Source organism: Lynx canadensis, chromosome X, assembly GCF_007474595.2.
Source record: "Lynx canadensis isolate LIC74 chromosome X, mLynCan4.pri.v2, whole genome shotgun sequence".
Classification (NCBI taxonomy): Eukaryota; Metazoa; Chordata; class Mammalia; order Carnivora; family Felidae; genus Lynx; species Lynx canadensis.
The window spans coordinates 57,806,268-57,826,428 of NC_044321.2; the positions used below are offsets into that span (position 1 = coordinate 57,806,268).

Below are 20,161 nucleotides of genomic sequence, written 5' to 3' on the forward strand. Positions count from 1 at the left end.
TGGAAGAAATGGACAAATTCCTAAACACCCACACGCTTCCAAAACTCAATCAGAGGAAATAGAAAGCTTGAACAGACCCATAACCAGCGAGGAAATTGAATCGGTTATCAAAAATCTCCCAACAAATAAGAATCCAGGACCAGATGGCTTCCCAGGGGAGTTCTACCAGACGTTAAAAGCAGAGATAATACCTATCCTTCTCAAGCTATACCAAGAAATAGAAAGGGAAGGAAAACTTCCAGACTCATTCTATGAAGGCAGTATTACTTTGATTCCTAAACCAGACACAGACCCAGTAAAAAAAGAGAACTACAGGCCAATATCCCTGATGAATATGGATGCAAAAATTCTCAATAAGATACTAGCAAATCGAATTCAATATCCCTGATGAATATGGATGCAAAAATTCTCAATAAGATACTAAAAAATAGAATTCAACAGCATATAAAAAGAATGATTCACCATGATCAAGTGGGATTCATTCCTGGGATGCAGGGCTGGTTCAACATTCGCAAATCAATCAACGTGATACGTCACATTAATAAAGGAAAAGATAAGAACCATATGATCCTGTCAATCAATGCAGAAAAGGCCTTTGACAAAATTCAGCACCCTTTCTTAATAAAAACCCTTGAGAAAGTCGGGATAGAAGGAACATACTTACACATCATCAAAGCCATTTATGAAAAGCCCACAGCTAATATCATCCTCAATGGGGAAAAACTGAGAGCTTTTTCCCTGAGACCAGGAACACGACAGGGATGCCCACTCTCACTGCTGTTGTTTCACATAGTGCTGGAAGTTCTAGCATCAGCAATCAGACAACAAAAGGAAATCAAAGGCATCAAAATTGGCAAAGATGAAGTCAAGCTTTCACTTTTTGCAGATGACATGACACTATACATGGAAAATCCGATAGACTCCACCAAAAGTCTGCTAGAACTGATACATGAATTCAGCAAAGTTGCAGGATACAAAATCAATGTACAGAAATCAGTTGCATTCTTATATACTAACAATGAAGCAACAGAAAGACAAATAAAGAAACTGATCCCATTCACAATTGCACCAAGAAGCATAAAATACCTAAGAATAAATCTAACCAAAGATGTCAAAGATCTGTATGCTGAAAACTACAGAAAGCTTATGAAGGTAATTGAAGAAGATATAAAAAAATGGAAAGACATTCCCTGCTCATGGATTAGAAGAATAAATATTGTCAAAATGTCAATACTACCCAAAGCTATCTACACATTCAATGCAATCCCAATCAAAATTGCACCAACATTCTTCTCAAAACTAGAACAAGCAATCCTAAAATTCATATGGAACCACAAAAGTCCCCGAATAGCCAAAGTAATTCTGAAGAAGAAGACCAAAGCAGGAGGCATCACAATCCCAGACTTTAGCCTCTACTACAAAGCTGTAATCATCAAGACAGCATGTTATTGGCACAAAAACAGACACACAGACCAATGGAAGAGAATAGAAACCCCGGAACTAGACCCACAAATGTATGGCCAACTCATCTTTGACAAAGCAGGAAAGAACATCCAATGGAAAAAAGAGTCTCTTTAACAAATGGTGCTGGGAGAACTGGACAGCAACATGCAGAAGGTTGAAACTAGACCGCTTTCTCACACCATTCACAAAAATAAACTCAAAATGGATAAAGGACCAGAATGTGAGACAGGAAACCATCAAAACACTAGAGGAGAAAGCAGGAAAAGACCTCTCTGACCTCAGCCGTAGCAATCTCTTACTCGACACATCCCCAAAGGCAAGGGAATTAAAAGCAAAAATGAACTATTGGGACCTCATGAAGATAAAAGCTTCTGCACAGTAAAGGAAACAACCAACAAAACTAAAAGGCAACCAATGGAATGGGAAAAGATATTTGCAAATGACATATCGGACAAAGGGCTAGTATCCAAAATCTATAAAGAGCTCACCAAACTCCACACCTGAAAAACAAATAACCCAGTGAAGAAATGGGCAGAAAACATGAATAGACACTTCTCTAAAGAAGACATCCAGATGGCCAACAGGCACATGAAAAGATGCTCAACGTCGCTCCTCATCAGGGAAATACAAATCAAAACCACACTCAGATATCACCTCACGCCAGTCAGAGTGGCCAAAATGAACAAATCAGGAGACTATAGATGCTGGAGAGGATGTGGAGAAACGGGAACCCTCTTGCACTGTTGGTGGGAATGCAAATTGGTGCAGCCACTCTGGAAAACAGTGTGGAGGTTCCTCAGAAAATTAAAAATAGACCTACCCTATGACCCAGCAATAGCACTGCTAGGAATTTACCCAAGGGATACAGGAGTACTGATGCATAGGGGCACTTGTACCCCAATGTTTATAGCAGCACTCTCAACAATAGCCAAATTATGGAAAGAGCCTAAATGTCCATCAACTGATGAATGGATAAAGAAATTGTGGTTTATATACACAATGGAGTACTACGTGGCAATGAGAAAGAACGAAATATGGCACTTTGTAGCAATGTGCATGGAACTGGAGAGTGTGATGCTAAGTGAAATAAGCCATACAGAGAAAGACAGATACCATATGTTTTCACTGTTATGTGGATCCTGAGAAACTTAACAGAAACCCATGGGGGAGGGGAAGGAAAAAAAAAAGAGGTTAGAGTGGGAGAGAGCCAAAGCATAAGAGACTGTTAAAAACTGAGAACAAACTGAGGGTTGATGGGGGGTGGGAGGGAGGGGAGGGTGGGTGATGGGTATTGAGGAGGGCACCTTTTGGGATGAGCACTGGGTGTTGTATGGAAACCAATTTGACACTAAATTTCATATATTGAGAAAAAAAAAGACTACGCATTTTTGTCAGGAATACTACAGATGTTATGCTGTGTTCTTCTCACTGCATCACATCAAGGAGTATACGATATTGCTATGGCTTATTGTGGTCATGTTTACCTTCATCACATGGTTAAGGTGGTGTCTGCAGGGTTTCTCCATGCTGGTGTTACTATTCTCTCCCTTGTGATTAATAAATATCTTGAGAAAGATACTTTACAACTGTGCAAATATCCTGTTTCTTCTCAAATATCTACTCGCTAATTTAGCATCCATTGGTGAAACTTGTCTGCAACAATTATTACAGTGGTATTTCAATGGTGGTATCTTAGTTCTTTTATTCCCTCTACAGTCATTAATTGCAATTCTTCTCTACGGAAAAGCTGTCCTTTCTCCCTCATTTATTTATATTAGTATGAATTTATAAATATTTAGGTTATTCTTTGGGTTATAATAAAATATTATCATTATTTGTTTTGTTGTTTAAAATTGTTCCAGCTTTACCCATTGGGAATTCTTCTGGGTTGGCTCCTGTGCCCTTTTGACATGTCCCGTTCTTTTTGAACACTTCCTCACTTTCTGTCACTATAAGATACTGCAGTTTCATCCTGTGTTTTCCTCACCCCAGCCCTGGAATCAACTGCTTCTATAAGGAGTCTTGCTTTGCTTTATTACAGAATGAGCAGTTACAATACAGAAGGCACTGGTGCTCATTGTCACTGTGGTGCCACTGCTTCTAGGCCCTCTCATTGAATAGAACTTGGAAATACTCATGTGTAACCATGCATGTGCACACACACACACACCTATACTTGTTTCTATATTTACCTTAAATGATTTTTATATCAAATCTCTGAGTTAAAGTGAAGCTTCCATAGGTGAGCCATATTTATCCCATGGCTAGCCTCACTTGTCCAGAAACCCTGCTCTACCCTAATTTGTGCAGCAAAGATTAGAGTATGAGAAGGCACACATATCATTAATTGTGCTGTACCCCATGGCTGCAATTGAGAGGCCAGAAAACCCTAACTTTTACCCTGGACCATAGCACACCTATGGTATCAGAAGGCAAAGGAATCAGTCAACAAATAATGTCCGCTTGCATCAAATATGTCTATGTTAAACTTCTCTTTCTGGCAAATACGGAGTTACAGTTCACAGATTTACCCTCCCACCTAAAACAGCTAAAAACCAACTAAACAAATTAAACATTTTAGATGACTAAAATATCTGGACTACTTATGACAGCCATTTTCAATACAATGAACATTATGCAGTGAAGAACAGTGATCCCTGAGAGAGGAGATGTTAAATATGTCATGATTTAATATAAACTTATCTCTCATGGTAGTCATAAGAAAAAGGAACTATTTTTTGTATAGTAAACACAGAAGCAATGTCTACAGATAATATTAAACATATGACCAAATTTTATTTCTAAGTAGCTAACTGACCCATTATATTCGTTAGCCATCTTGCTTCTGGTTTTTAGACTACAGATCATTAAAATAAGACTACAATTTAGTCCCAGGTTCCCAAATATATAATGTGAGATATTACAGAAAGGATATGGATTATTGAAAGGAAAGGATGCATAGTATCTTGGTCCTCTTGCTTCTGTAACTCCTTTGGAAAGGAGGCAAACAGAGGACAACAGAGCTTAGTAAAGAAAAAGGCTGAAGGCAATTTCTGCTGGAAGCCTTACAGATTGGTTCACTATGAGGTGCAGCATTAAGAGAAAGAATGGGTTGTCTAGTATTTTTAAAAACATCATATGTTTAGGGGCGCCTGGGTGGCTCAGTTGGCTAAGCATCAACTCTTGGTTTTGGCTTAGGTCATGATCTCATGGTTTGTGAGTTCGAGCCTGGTATCGGGCTCTGCGCTGACAGCTTGGAGCCTGCTTAGGATTCTCTCTCTCTTCCTCTCTCTCTGCCCCTCGCCTGCATGTGTGCTCTCTCTCCAAAAACAAATAAATTTAATAAAAAAATTAAACAAAAACGTATGTTTAAAATTAATTCTAAAATGAGTACTTACAGCAGTTTTATATGCAGCTTCAATGTAAAATACAAGGTTCTGTATGAAATTGACTTCATCTAGGCTGTGGATAATATGAAGTCCTGAGGAAAAAGAAAGTAAGGATATAGAGCTGGTTAATTATCACTACAGGCTTATAGGCTGCCACAGTAACTGACTGATCCCATTACTCTCAAGTAATCTTATTCCTGCTTTTGGAACAATGAGGCACTTTAATTCCTAAACCATAAAAACAACACCACAAATCAGACCTAGGCTAGTCTTTGACTAAGTGAGATATCAGCGTATTATAACATGGAAGAATTTGAACTGCTATTTGTAGGTTTGGATATAAAGTCTCAGATTCCTAATTCTATAGGTCATTAATTTATAATGTGCTTTAAGGTATCAGGAAAAAAATATTTCAAAAAGAGTTAGAGGGAGTCTAAATACTAAGCAAGAAGCAGACAAAGATTATGATTTCAAGGAAACCTTAAAACTATATTTTTTAGAGTACAAAATGATGATTATTCTAAGTGTAAACAATACAAAGATAGTTATAGCTAACAAATTGCAGTGTTTTGCATGAATTATCCTTTTAATTTTCACATCAACCCTAAGAGGTGGGTACCTCAATTTTCTCCATGAGGCTTAGAGAGATTAACTATTTTCCTCAGACCATTTAAAAAATTTTTTTTAACTTTTATTTATTTATGAGAGACAGAGAGAGACAGAGCATGAATGGGGGAGGAGCAGAGAGAGAGGGAGACACAGAATCTGAAGCAGGTTCTAGGCTCTGAGCTGTCAGCACAGAACCTGACACAGGGCTCGAACTCATAAACTGCAAGATCATGACCTGAGCCAAAGTCAGACACCTGACCGAGCCACCCAGGCACCCCTGCCTCAGATGATTTAACTAATAAACAGTGGGGCCAGGACCCAACTATCAGCTTCACAGTCTGAGTTCCTAACGAAGATGCTATGCTGCTTCTTGATATATACAGTATGATCCGTTTTTCTTGAAAAACTAATTCCTTTCCCCTCTCCTGCTCCCGCAACCCCCATAAAGAAATACCAATAGGCATACAGCAAAAGTCTTTCTCCTACCCAGAATCACATCACTCCCACCCTGCCAAATCTCCTCTCTGGAAGAAACTGGTCTTAGCAGTTTCCTCTGTAGACTTTCAGAGAAATGTTATACATATATAAAAATTATCAAAGAGTAGTATGCTATAATGTACCTTGCTTTTTTCACATATATGTTGGAAATAATTTTAAGTATATCTGAGTTATTTTTTAATGGTTATGCAGCATTCCACTAAATGGCTATTCATATAACCAGTTCCCTACTGAAAACATTTAGGTTGCACCTAATCCTTCATCACTATAATCAATGCTGTAATGAATATATGTGTGTGTGTGTGTGTGTGTGTGTATGTATATACATGTACCAGTATGTCACATGTACCAGGTTGTGCACATGCACCAGTATGTCAAGGTAAATTCTTTTCTTTCCTAAGGTAAATTCTTGGAAGGATTGCTAAGTCACAGATTTATGCATATTATTTTTCCCAATATTGTATTATGAACAGTTTCAAACAAACAGAAAAAAGGACAGAATTTTACAGTGGACATCTATATGCACATCATCTGGATTCATGCATTAACATTTTACTGTACTTTTCTGTCATATATGTATCCATCCATCAATCCATCCTTTTTGATACATGTTCAAAGTATGTTTCTGGTACTTCTACAATTTCATTTTTCGCATTTAAATGTTTGATCTATGGACAGATGTTTCAAATGAGAACTCTGTAGCTTCAGAACCCAAAAGGACTATATAATTCATATCCTCAGACTGCAAACTCTTCCTGATTCATGGCTCTGTCAAAACTAGCAACCACAGCACTGGGCAGCAGCGGCAGCCAGGTCTTTCTTGTAGCAGCAATGACTTCAACCTCTTGGGTAGAAAGGAAAAAAAAAGAGATAGTAATATTGGACATCAGCTTCACAGCCTTATCTTGTCTCCTATGTGTGCCAGAGTGCTTGCGCAGAGATTGGGAGAAAGTAGAGGGTGTGAAACTGGTTTTGTCTATTTCTCAGACTGGTGACACAGCTAACAAATAACTATTTGAGGGGCGCCTGGGTGGCGCAGTCGGTTAAGCGTCCGACTTCAGCCAGGTCACGATCTCGCGGTCCGTGAGTTCGAGCCCCGCGTCAGGCTCTGGGCTGATGGCTCAGAGCCTGGAGCCTGTTTCCGATTCTGTGTCTCCCTCTCTCTCAGCCCCTCCCCCGTTCACGCTCTGTCTCTCTCTGTCCCAAAAATAAATAAACGTTGAAAAAAAAATAACTATTTGATAGAACTGCCCCATTTCTATCACCTGTCCCTTTGCTCATGATATTGTTTAAATGGCCTTCTCCACATCCTGAAATCTGAACTGTTCTTTCAAGGCCCAGCTCAAGTTTTATCTCCTCTGTGATGCTGCCATTGATTCCTCTCTTCTATGTTTCAAAGAATTTTATTTTCCTTGCGCTTATGAATTTTTTACTTTGCACTATAAATAAATCTGTACCTAAATTTGAAGGAAGGAGCCATTTCTTATTTATATTTATAGTCCTTAAAATGTCTCACATAGTATTGTGCATGGTATTAAATAATATTTAATAGTAGATAATAATTCAATAATTATTTATTGAATGATCTTAAACAATCCTGTTAACCACAGGAGAGGGACCTGTCTTTTGAGGCAAGACCATACATTTCAGGACCTCTGCATCCTGTCCCCTCTGTGGAGCCAAAACATTGCTTGCAGAACAGAGGAGAGGGTACACAGAGATGAAATGAGGTATGGTTGGGTAAGGCCAAAGACGGCAGTGCTATTTAAAACACACTAAAGAGGGGGCACCTGGGTGGCTCAGTTGGTTAAGCATCTGACTTCTGCTCAGGTCATGATCTCACTGTGTAGGGTTCTGCACTGAGAGCTCAGAGCCTGGAGCCTGCTTTGGATTCTGTGTCTCCTTCTCTCTCTACCCTTTCCCCATTCACACTCTGTCTGTTTCTCAAAAATAAATAATAAACATTTAAAACTAAATAAACAAACAAATAAATATATAAAATGTCAGTGATAGAAACATTTCAGCGAAAATAGCTACGTGATCAAAAATCAACATGTAATTAGCAAACACACTTATAAAAAAATAAATAGAACACACTAAAGGGGAGTCTGGGTAGCTCAATCGATGAAGCGTCCAACTTCAACTCAGGTCATGATCTCACTGGTCGTGGGTTTGGGCCCCACATCAGGCTCTGTGCAGATGGCTCAGACCCTAGAGCCTGCTTCAGATTCTGTCTCTCCCTCTCCCTCTCTGCCACTCTCCCACTTGTGCTCTTTCTTTCAAAAATAAACAAACATTAAAAACCCACTAAAACATGCAGGGCTCCGGAAATGAGGCCACCTTAGTGGTCTACTCCACTTAGATTGACTTGCACTTACTTAACGATAAGCCTCTCTCCCTCATTTTTAAAAATGTTATTGAGATATAATTCACATACCATGCAATTCACCCATTTCAAGTATATAACTCAATGGTTTTTAGGGTATGCAGTGTTCTGCAACGGTGGCCACAATCAATTTTGGAATATTTCATCACCCCCAAAAGAAACCCTATACCCATTAGAGTCATTCCGCATTTCAAGACTTGTTCCCCCTCTACCTCCACCTAAGCAATTGCTAATCTACTTTATGTCTCCACAGAACTGCCTTACCCAATGTTCATATGCATGCAATCATACAGTATGTGGCCTTTCATGTCTGAGTTCTTTCACTTAGCAGAATGTTTTCAACGTTCATCTGTATTGTAACATGTATCACTGTTTCCTTTCTTTTTGTTGCTAAAACAATATTCCATTCTGTGGATGTATCACATTTACCCAATTATCAGTTGATGGACATTTAGGTTGTTTCCAGTTTTTAAAAAAAATTTTTTTAAATGTTTATTTGAGAGAGAGAGAGGGAGCAGGGGAGGAGCAGAGAGAGGGAGACACAGAATCCGAAGCAGGTTTGAGGCTTCGAGTTGTCAGCACAAAGCCCAACACGGGGCTCGAACCCACAAATCATGAGATCCTGACCTGAGCTGCAGTTAGACGCTTAACTGACTGAGCCACCCAGGCGCCCCACATGTCTTCATTTCTTTTGGGCATACACCTAGGAGTGAAATTGCTAGATCATATGGTAATTCTGCTTAACTTTTGAGAACTGTCAGACTGTTTTCCAAAGTGGCTGCATCATTTTACATTCCCACTGACAATGTATGAGGGTTCCAATTTTTCTAGTTCCTCAGGAACACTTGTTATTTTCTGTACTTTTGATTATAGCCATCATAGTGGGTGTGACATGCTATCTCATTATTTGGATCTGCAAGTGCCTAGGAATAATGTTCAGCATTGTTTTGTGTACTTATTAGCCACTTAAATATTTTCTTTGGAATAATGTCAATTCATATTTTTTGCCTAGTTTAAATTAGGTTATCTTTTTATTATTGAGTTGTAGATTTCTTTATATATAATACAAGTCCCTTATCAGATATGTGATTTGTAAATACTCTCTATCATATTGTGGTTTTAAATTTTTTGTTTTATTTATTTTTGAGAGCAAGAGAGACAGAGCATGAGCGGGGAAGGGGCAAAGAGAGAGGGAGACACAGAATCCAAAACAGGCTCCAAGCTCTGAGCTGTCAGTACAGAGCCCGACATGGGGCTTGAACTCACAGACTGTGAGATCATGACCTGAGCTGAAGTGGGATGCTTAACCAACTGAGCCACCCAGGTGTCCCATGGGTTGTTTTTTCACTTTCTTGAAGAGATCCTTTGAAGCACAAATGTTACTAATTTGATAACTTCCAATTTATGTTTTCTTTAGTTGCTTATGCTTTTGGTGTCACATCTAAGAGGGCTTTGTCTAATCCAAGATCAGGAAGACTTACTCCCATACTTTCCTTAAGTGCTTGTTATGAACCCAGTTGTGTCACCCTGAAACTCCTATGTTGAAGCCCTAAACCCCAATGTGACTGTTTTTGGGGTTAAGACTTTGAAGGAAACAATTAGGTTTAAATGAGGTCACAGGGTGGGGTCCTAACAGAATGGGGACTGGCGTCCTTATAAGAGACATCAGGAGTGCACACAGAGAAAAGGTCATGTGAAGAAAGAGCAGAGAAGGTGGCTGCATTCAAGCCAAGAGAGTGTTCACTGCCCTGCTGACACCGATTTTGCGCTTCTAGCATCCAGAACTGTGAGAAAATAAATTTCTGTTGCTTAAGTCAACTATTCTGTGACATTCTGCTATGGCAGCCCTAGCAGACTAATAGTGTTTTATAGTTTTCACTCTTACAGTTAGGTCTATGATTCATTTTGAGTTAAGTTTTATCTAATTTCATTCTTTTGCATCTGGATATCTAGTTTTCCCAGCACTATTTGTTGGGAAGACCATTCTTTACCCATTGAATTATCTTGGTACCTTTGTCAAAAATCACCTGACCATACTATGATGGTATATTTTGGACTCAATTGTATTTTGTTACCCTAGAGATCTATCCTTAAGCCAGTACCACACAGTTTTGATTACTGGAGCTTTGTAGTAAGTTTTGAAATTAGAAAGTGCAAAACCTCCAACTTTGTTCTTCTTTCTCAAAATGGTTTTGGCCATTCTGGGTCCCTTGAATTTCCATATACATTGTAAGATAAGCTTGTCAATTTCTGCAAAGACAGTGGGATTTTTGGTAGGAATTATGTTCAATCTATAGATCAATTTGGGGAATGTTGCCACCTTAATAATAAGTGCCCCAAGTGCCCCTTAGATCACTGTTTCTACACCGCCTGCCCTCCCCCCACCTGTTGTTTTCCTGCCTCTCTCCAGGAGTAGGGCAGCACCCTCAGGGTTCCATCCCAGCCAAACCCACTGACCTTTAAAACTCCAGTCCTTAAGCCCCCCTGGTTGCAAGAACTCAGGAAATTCAGCCTTTCTTATTTTTCCAGCCGATGGTTTTGGGGAAATGTTCTCCTTGTGCATTCTCATGTGCCCTTCTCTCTCTCTCTCTCTCTCTCTCTCTCTCTCTCTCTCTCTCCTTTCTCTGCAACCACAGGTCTTTCCCCTCCACAGTACCCATGATACATTTTTCCCCTAAAGTACGTCTCTGTACTTCCTACCTTCTTCAATGTGGCTTCTTCCTTCCCTTTAGTTGTAGATTTTTTTTCTGTCAGTCTCCAGGTCGATTTTTGGGCTATTTAGAATGATATGATAGTTATCTAGTTGTGTTTGTGGGAAAAGACAAGCCTAGTTTCCTCCTACTCAGCTCCCATTTTCTTTACTCTCTCTGTATAATTATATATCTTTTAAGGAAACAGAGGAAATTATATATTTATATTTTGTAATATTAATCTTGTAATTTACTATTTATGGTGGTCTTCATTTGTTCCTGTGGATTTGAGTTACCATTTGGTATTATTTCCTTAATATTGCTTTGCTCCCACCCACCTCCTTAATTCTGTTATTATCAAATATACTACACTTTTATATGCTATTGGCTCAACAATACAATTATAGTGTTTTATGCAATTGATTTTTAGATCATTTAAGAAAGAAGAAACATGTAATTTTATTGTATTTTATAATTATTTTACCAGTGGTTGGTTTTTCTCGATTTATTTTTATTTTTTCCATGAAAAAATTCAAGTATATTAACATACAGTATTATATTAGTTTCAGGTATACAATATCATGATTCAACAAGCCTATACATTTCTCAGTGCTCATCAAGTTATGTATGTATGTATGTATGTATGTATGAATTTAGTAGGCTGCATGCCCAGCAGAGCCCAATGCAGAGCTTGAACTCATGATCCTGAGATTAAGACCTGAGCTAAGATCAAGAGGTAGACGCTCAACCAACTGACCCACCCAGGTGCCCCTAATTTTGTACTTATTTTTTTTAAGTAAGTTCTAGTCCCAACATGGGGCTTCAACTCATGACCCTGACATTAAGAGTCACATGCTGTACTTACTGAGCCAGTGAGGTGCTCCAAGTTAAGTGTACTCTTAATCCCCTTTACCTAGTTCGTTCATCCTGCCCCCCCCCCCCCGCCACCATACACACAACCAACCTCCCCTCTGGAAACCACCAGTTTGTTCTCTGTATTTAAGAGTCAGTTTAGGGGTGCTTGGGTGACTCAGTTGGTTGAATGTTTGACTCTTGAGTTTGGTTCAGGTCATGATCTCATGGTTCATTAGATTATGCCCCACATTGGGCTCTACACTGACAGTATAGAGCCTGCTTGAAATTCTCTCTCTCCTCTCTGCTCTTCCCTCTCTTTCTCTCTCTAATAAATAAAATAAAATAAAATTTTTAAAGACAATTTAAAAAATCTTTTTAAAGAAAGTCTGCTTTTTTTGTCTCATTTCCTCATTAAATTGTTTCTTAAGTTCCACATGAGTGAAATTATATGGTATTTGTCTTTCACAACTGGTTTGGTTTTTTGTGTGGATTCCAATTACTGTCTGGGGTCACCTGATTCCAACATGAAGAACTCCTTTTTGTATTTCTTGTAAGGTAGGTCTACCAGCAACAAAATCTCAGTTTTTGTTTATCCAAGAATATCTTTATTTCACTTCATTTCTGAAAGATAGTTTTGCTGGATATAGGGTTGTTGGTTGACAGTCAGTCCTTTGATTACATCATTCCACTTCCTCCGGGCCTCCATTTTTTTTTTTTTTTTTTTACTGAAGAAAAGTCAGCTCATAACCTTATTTGGGTTCCTTTGTATATGACAAGTCATTTTTCTCAGATTGCTCTCAAGATGTTCTGTTAAAAATTTGGTTTTTTAAAATTTTTACTATGATGTTTCTTGGTGTGGATTTCTGTTTATCCTATCATTGAGCTTCTTTGATGTATACATATCAATGTTTTTCATTGAGTTTGCGATGTAGTCAGCCATTATTTTATGTCTTTGAATATATTTTCTGTCCCTTACTACTCTCCTTCTAATATACTCATTACACGAGTTGGTGTTCTAAATTATGTCCTACATTGCTCTTGGGTACTATTCATTTTCTTTATTACTTCTTCTATTCTTCAGATTGCATAATCTCTGTTAATCTATCTTCAAGTATGGTGATTCTTTCTCTTGCCAGCTCAAATATGTTGAGCCTCTCAAGTGAAATTTTCATTTAAGTTACTATACTTTTCAACTCTAAAATTTCCATTTGGGCCATTTTTATCTCCATATTGATATTCTCTATTTGTTGAAATACTTTCATCATATTTTTCTTTACCTCTTTAAGCCTGGTGTCCTTTAGATTTTTTGACATTTTTATAGTAACTGCTTTGAAGTCTTTGTCTACTAAATTCAGCATATGCTTCCTCTCAAAGGCAGTTTCTGTTACCTTTTCTTTCCTGTGTTGACTAGGCTTTCCTGTTTCTTTCCATATGTCATAATTTTTTTGTGGAAAACTGGATATTGTAGATAATGTGTTATAGAAACTCTATAGATTAATTGATGCCCTCTTGCATGGGGCTTCTTTATGTTTCCTTTTTATTTGTTTAGTGACTTGGCTGGACAATGTCAATGAAATCTATATTTCCCACAAGATGCAGCCTCTGATGCTGTTCCTCAGAGGATGTAGCCTAGGGCATACACATTGCCATCTGAGGAAGACCACAGTTTTTGTTTTAGCCTTCTGTGATCTATTAAGTGTCTGCCTCTGTTGGTTCCATACCCAGCTGTTAACCTCCACCAACTGCTCTATTATACCATATAATTCCTTGAGGTATAAATTGCTTCACAGTCTCAGCCAATTATATTCAAGCCCCATTTCATGATTTTGAGGCCAGCCTTTGACATTTGTTTTAACCCTAGGATAACTCTTTCCAGCTGTTTCTCTCTGGTTCTCTGCTAAAACTTCTAGTCTATAGGCTAGTTTGTTGGTCTTATTGAGCTATCAGCATCCTCTTTATTTCTTAGAACAAAAATCTCCACTGTTTTTGAGAGTGCCCTTAGACTTGAACTTTCCCACAGTCAGTTCCAAATAAAGTCAGTTTTCTTGGGAAGGACTACGGAGGTTTCTGTCCTTGTGGCCTGCCTTTGCCTCCATGCTACTAGCAAGGTGGGCCAGGCCTATTATTCTTGGACTGCTCTGCCTGGGTTTAAGCTTTCACTCCATAAGTGGGACTGGAATAGGAACAGAGTTTCAGACCTCTTAGTTATTCTTGGCTAGACCAGAACTTCTGTAACACAGAGGTAAGGAGGATGAGAAATGCTGGCAACCTCTCTTGGGGAGATATCGCCTTAAACTGGGAGCTAGGGGAAGAGGAAGGCTTATATTCTTGGCCACATCCAAGCTGAATAGTGTTTCTGTCATGGTGAGCTCGGGGCGAGGGAGGGAGTAGGTTGTGGTCTAAATGCCACACTCTCACTGCTCTTACCAAGATTTAGATTTCCTTGAATAAATGTTTCTCCACTTTGCTGTACGCCCTTAGGACAATTTCCAGTGATAAATGATTGGGCTTTTTTTTCAAATTTATTTTCACAGTTTACAGTTATTTTGCTGGGGAGAAAGGTGTCGGCTTCTGCCTAAGCCTCTCTTTTAACCAAGGTGGAGATTTTCATATACTCAAAAATGTGCAGAGAATTGCTTTCATGAAAGGTGGAAATTTTCCATGAAGAGCTTTCATACGTTATCTATTGATTATCTCTCACATCTATACTTTTCACCCTCAAGGCTATTGCCTTGCACATATTCTGCATCACTTCTTGCCTCAAGTACTTCACTAACCTCCTACCTAGTCGTCCATCTTAATTTTCTCCCCCATTCAATCTATCCTCCTGCTACTGGAGTGAATCATCTGAAACTTTCTTGATTATTTACCTTGAGTGGTTCTGTAATGACTATAGACTAAACTCCCAACTACTTGGCATGGTACACACGCCCTTAAACAGCTAGCTCCAACTTTCTAGCCTCATCTTTTGGCAATTTTCCAGATCTATCTTACATTCTAACCATAGAAGATAACTAGTCTTACCATGGTGGTCAGCTATCTTTCAAACTTTTGTGTTGTAGCCATGCTATTCCCTTTCCTTCTCTGTCTTGTAAATTTCTACTTACTCCTGTTTGTTCTGCAAAGGCCTGATCAAATAATATCCATCTTTTCCAAGCACCTATCAAAGTCAGTTTATTGAGTTGAAAATCACATGTTAAATCAGAAATCAACAAATATTTGTTAAATGAGTATGTCTTATAAGCCTCTTTAGTATATTTCTCCTTCCTTTCTAGACTCAAATTGAAAAACATAAGAAATGGGGCGCCTGGGTGGCTCAGTAGGTTGAGTGGCTGACTTCAGCTCAGGTAATGATCTCGCAGTTTGTGAGTTCAAGTCCCATGTCAGGTTTTGTGCTGACAGCTCAGAGCCTGGAGCCTGCTTCTGATTCTGTGTCTTCCTCTCTCTCTGCCCCTCCCCTGCTTTCTCTTTGTCTCTCTCTTTCTCAAAAATAATAAACATTAAAAATATTAAAAAAAGAAAACCATAAGAAATATTGAGACAGTTTGCTTTGTAGAAAAATACTCTAGAGTTGGTATTAAAAGAATATTAGAAATGAAGTTACAGCTGCCATTCTATTTAAATGAATAATACCTAAAAGTATATTTATGCAGGGAGGAACCTCCTCTCCAAAAGATGGGAGTATGTGGGTAGCCATGTTATAATTCTAATAAAGGGTAATTAAGCTTCTGGGCTGTGCATTCTAGAGGGGGAAAAGGAAGGCTTCATCACCACATATTTATTTATGCAAGAAAAGTAGAATAAGTATATTCTGGGATAATTCTCACCCTGAATGCCCTTCGTACTTAGGAGTTCTATACCTAGATAGGAAGATAAAGAAATTGGAATATCAAAATGTGGTATTCTGAGTATATTTACTTACTCAGGAAGATCTGGGAAAGGTCCTGTTTAATTTACAAACAGAGTATAATCAGATTCATTGTCCTCACCAAGTTAGGAGAAATAAAAGGGAATTATGTTGGTTCTTACATTTTCCTTTTTCAGGTGAAGCATCTAAAGCTAATAACAAAACCATCTGAAAAGGGTATATTACTCAATAATAAAAATAAATACTGGAATTCTGATTCCTAAGTTAATTCCCTTAATATAATTTAGATGCCTTTAGATAGATGCCTTGTTTATCATATATACATACACAGTAGTATAAAGTAGGTGATTCAATTTATTTAATTGTTAACTATAGGCTAGTCAGTGAATAGCATGAGAAAAAGCAATAAACTCTAGCTCTTTTTTCCCATCTCATGGTATCTGAGGATAAAAATAAAAATCTACCCCAAATTTCCTGGTTCTCAATTAAGAAAATTCCCCAGAATTGTTTTTCAATGAAAAGAATACTAACTAGATCTCAAAGAGTTGTTTCTCTGTATAACATCTGCAAAATTGTATTTTTCCACTGTGTACCTTTGAGCAATGTGAACAGCTATGTTGTTTACTGGTAAACACCTTTGGAGAAGCCACGTGCGCCAGAGCCAGTGCTCCACCTCAAGCGGCTCTCGGTAATTCTGTCCTGGTACTGACCTGAGGCAGTCATTTGTGCTAAGAAGAGCAGGTACACAGAGGTAGCATCCAATTGCAGGTGTCCCCACTGGTCATCACCCACTACGGTGGCACAGGTTTTGGTATTGTATTTGGCATGGAGGCTATCCCTGGTACTCTGACTATATTTGAAGGATTCTACTTTATCCACCTGAAGAAAACAAGAACAGTGAAAGAAGGCTATGCAGAAAAGTCGTCCCATATGCCATACTTCTGTCATACTCTCACATTTATCAGTGCATTTGGTTTTCAGGCAACTGTGAATATTTAAAATATGCTGTTACCTCTTTTTCCTGACAGTGACATAACTAGGAAAGTCTGCTGTTGCCATTTTTTTTTAAATTTAAGCAATTAAATTATAAAATAATACCAGTTAAAACCATCTATTTCCTGCTCATTACCTCTCTTTTACTTTTCAGATGGCTGTTTTGCCACATTGTAGACATAAACTCAGATGCCAGTGGTTGAGTGAAAACAGCCTAATGAGAGATAATTAAATTATAAAAAGATGCATTAGTTCCTAAAACAGAGGTAGGAATTTTGAAGGAAATTCAGACAAAGGGATATATGTTGAAGGAGTAATGAAGAGAGTGGCAGAGAGATACATGGAGTGACAGAGAAAACATATGAAAGAAAGCTGAAACCAGAAGTGATAAAGGAAACACTGTGCAAGGGACAACTGAAAGACTTAGTTCCTGAAACTTAGATTTGATTATATGGGCATCTGATATATGACAGTAACTATTATACTTTTAAACATGGTTCATGAAGTTAGTGAATTTAAACCTATTTGGTAAGGTAGAACATACAAATACCTAAAATACAAAAAAAAAGCAGCAAAGAAGGGGAAAAGAGAAATGATGACTATGAGACCCCAGGAAAGAAAGCATGAATAAAGAAGTTCAGAAGTGTGGAATTGATTTCTTTTTATTTCTACTTTAGACTTGTGTGCCTGTGGATAGTCACTTTATTAATCTGGGCTTTGCTTGCTTCTTCTAATAAAATGTAATCTTAGACTCAAGAAAATCAGTTTAAATTCAATGTGTGCAAGGTGTGTAAAGATCTCCTAGGATAAATGTAAAACACTTTTTTTTTGGTAAAATACTTTCGAATGAAAAAAATCATAAATGCAAAAGATAAACCACAGACTGCTAAAAAATATTTGCAGTATATGTGACAAAACATTAATATCCATGATATACAGGAACTCAAGTAGTCAAGAAAGAGACAGCCCAAAAGAAAAATAGGCAAAGGATCTAACAGGTAATTAAAAGAGGAAATGAAAATTTTCAATTTACACCAGAAAAGACGCTCAACTTCATTCAAGGTCAAGAAAATGCAAATTAATGCAAGGAGATATAAATCCTAGACACTTATCTCCAATCCTAAAATCTACAACACTGACAAAAGGTTTTTCCTCTAAATTTTGTACCAAAATTCATTTAGTGGCAAAACCTGACTCAGATTGACATGGGGCTATTTGTAGTTTTAATTTGTTCCACTCAGTGTGGAAATGCATGCTCCCCTACAGAGAGATTACTGTTTTTGATAATCCAGTGCTATTCTGGCCCTGCTGAGAGCATAACATAATATATAGCACATGCACTGGACTTAAAAATCTGAAAAAGTTTGAATTCTAAAATTTATCTGGTCCCAAGGGTTTCAAATGAGGGCTTAGAGCCTGTGTCCTCTTTACTCAATGTCCAGAATTGCATGTACAGTAGTGATGAAGTATATTAAAGAGCCATTTGTAGAGGGGGTGAAAAAAGACTGAAAGGAAACATGCTAGTGGTAACTGGGTGGTGAGATCATGGGTGATAGTTCCTTCCTTGATTCTACAAATTTTCTAAACTTAAGTGTCCGCTGTTGGTGAAGTTGAAAAAACATAAGCTGTAAACATTCCCTAAAGGGTAGAGACACTATTACAATGCGCTTTTATTCAAGAGGGAGCTGGTACCAATGCCATACCTGTCGGATCATGCAGTGGAGCAGTCCCCTCATCAGCTTCACTACACTCTGCAGAAATAAATGGAAACAAGACTGTTATAAACATCCCTAGATGCAGGAACACTTACTCAGCAACTGCAGTTGGTACATGACCTTTTGAGAACGAGTAACCCTATCCTGGGCTCCTATTTACGTGGCATTTACTTTATAGGTACACAGAAGAGCTAAATTGCAGCTAAAAGTGGAATCAAAAGCTGCAGTTGCTGCCTCCCTCAAGTCAAAAAAAGAATCCAAGCTCCAACAGGCTTATGTAAAACCAAGCCAACCATCCTATTAGAGGACATTCCACCCCGAGAAAAGAGGCAAGTCAGCTCCGAACTCCTAAAGCTATAAGGGTATTCTAGAATAGTTCCTAGGGCCTGGAAAAGCCAATGGCGTCACTTTTTATTTTTTCTAAAGTAGCCCAGACTTACCTTCAGGAGTTCACAGAAATATTTATCTGTACATTTTCTCTAAAGAATAAATGAATTTCAACTCAGAGTAAGTATAAAGGGGAACTGTTAGTGCACCTCAACCTCTTTTCCATGGGGAAAAAAAGCCACAGTATTCTTAGATCTCAAGTCATCACTCTTTCTCTTACTGGGGCTTGGCAAGTTTCTTTTTTTAATGTTTATTTATTTATTTTGGGAGAGAGATAGTGAGCAGGGGAGGGACAGAGAGAGAGAGAGGGAGACAGAATTGCAAGCAGGCTCCATGTTGTTAGCATGGAGCCCAATGTGGGGCTTGAACCCACAAACTGTGAGATCACAGCCTGAGCTGACATCAAGGGTCAGATGCTTAACTGAATGAGCCACCCAGGTGCCCCTGGGCTTGGCAGTTTCTAAATTAGTTAGCTTTCCAATCATAACATTCCAAAATTCTGGTCAGCAACTATATACTGTACTGGTTGGTATAACATAATATAGTAATAATAATTGTATTACATTATAATATAGTAGAGTAATACTATACCATACTAGTTATACTACATGACACTAGAAGAGCCCATCAACAGTGGCATGGGTAGGCAATGTTTTGGAAAACATAGCATCAAACGGCTTCTCCATTTCTTTTCCCATTTTTATTTTTTTAATTTAAATTCAAGTTAGTTAACATACCTAACCAAAGAGGTAAAAGATCTGTACAATGAAAACTATAGAAAGCTTATGAAAGACATTGAAGATGACACACAAAAAATGGAAAAACATTCCATGCTCATGGATTGGAAGAACAAATGTTGTTAAAATGTCTATATCCAGTCAAAGTCAAAGCCATCTATAGATTTAATACAATCCCTGTCAAAATACCACCAGCATTCTTCACAGAGCTAGAACAAACAATCCTAAAATGCGTATGGAACCAGAGATATCCTAAATAGCCAAAGTCATGTTGAAAATGAAAACCAAAGCTACAGGCATCACAATTCCAGAATTCAAGCTGTATTACAAAGCTGTAATCATCAAGGCAGTATGGTACTGGCACAAAAACAGACACACAGATCAATGGAATAGATTAGAGAACCCAGAAATGGACCCACAAATATATAGCTTCTCCATTTATTTAAGCTTTCTGTTTCACAGTCCAAAAGAAATACAACCAGGTTACTCCAGGATATGCTAGCTCAGAGGTGGCTTCAGGACACCTCTGAAAATAAATCTACTTAGGAGCCACATCACTCTGTTATTCCT

General features: G+C 38.2%; 1 protein-coding gene across 6 annotated transcripts in view; it reads right to left on the bottom strand.

Annotated features, from left to right (window-relative positions):
* PHKA1 (phosphorylase kinase regulatory subunit alpha 1) overlaps window positions 1–20,161 on the bottom strand; it is a 180,907-nt gene that overhangs the window by 151,462 nt on the left and 9,284 nt on the right. For all 6 annotated transcript variants that reach the window (XM_030305102.1, XM_030305106.1, XM_030305105.1 and 3 more), the window contains exons 3-5: window positions 18,456–18,503; window positions 16,470–16,638; window positions 4,863–4,945 (exon numbers count right to left, since the gene is read on the bottom strand). In XM_030305102.1, coding sequence (XP_030160962.1) covers window positions 4,863–4,945; window positions 16,470–16,638; window positions 18,456–18,503 — 300 coding nt within the window. The remainder of the gene's footprint in view (window positions 1–4,862; window positions 4,946–16,469; window positions 16,639–18,455; window positions 18,504–20,161) is intronic.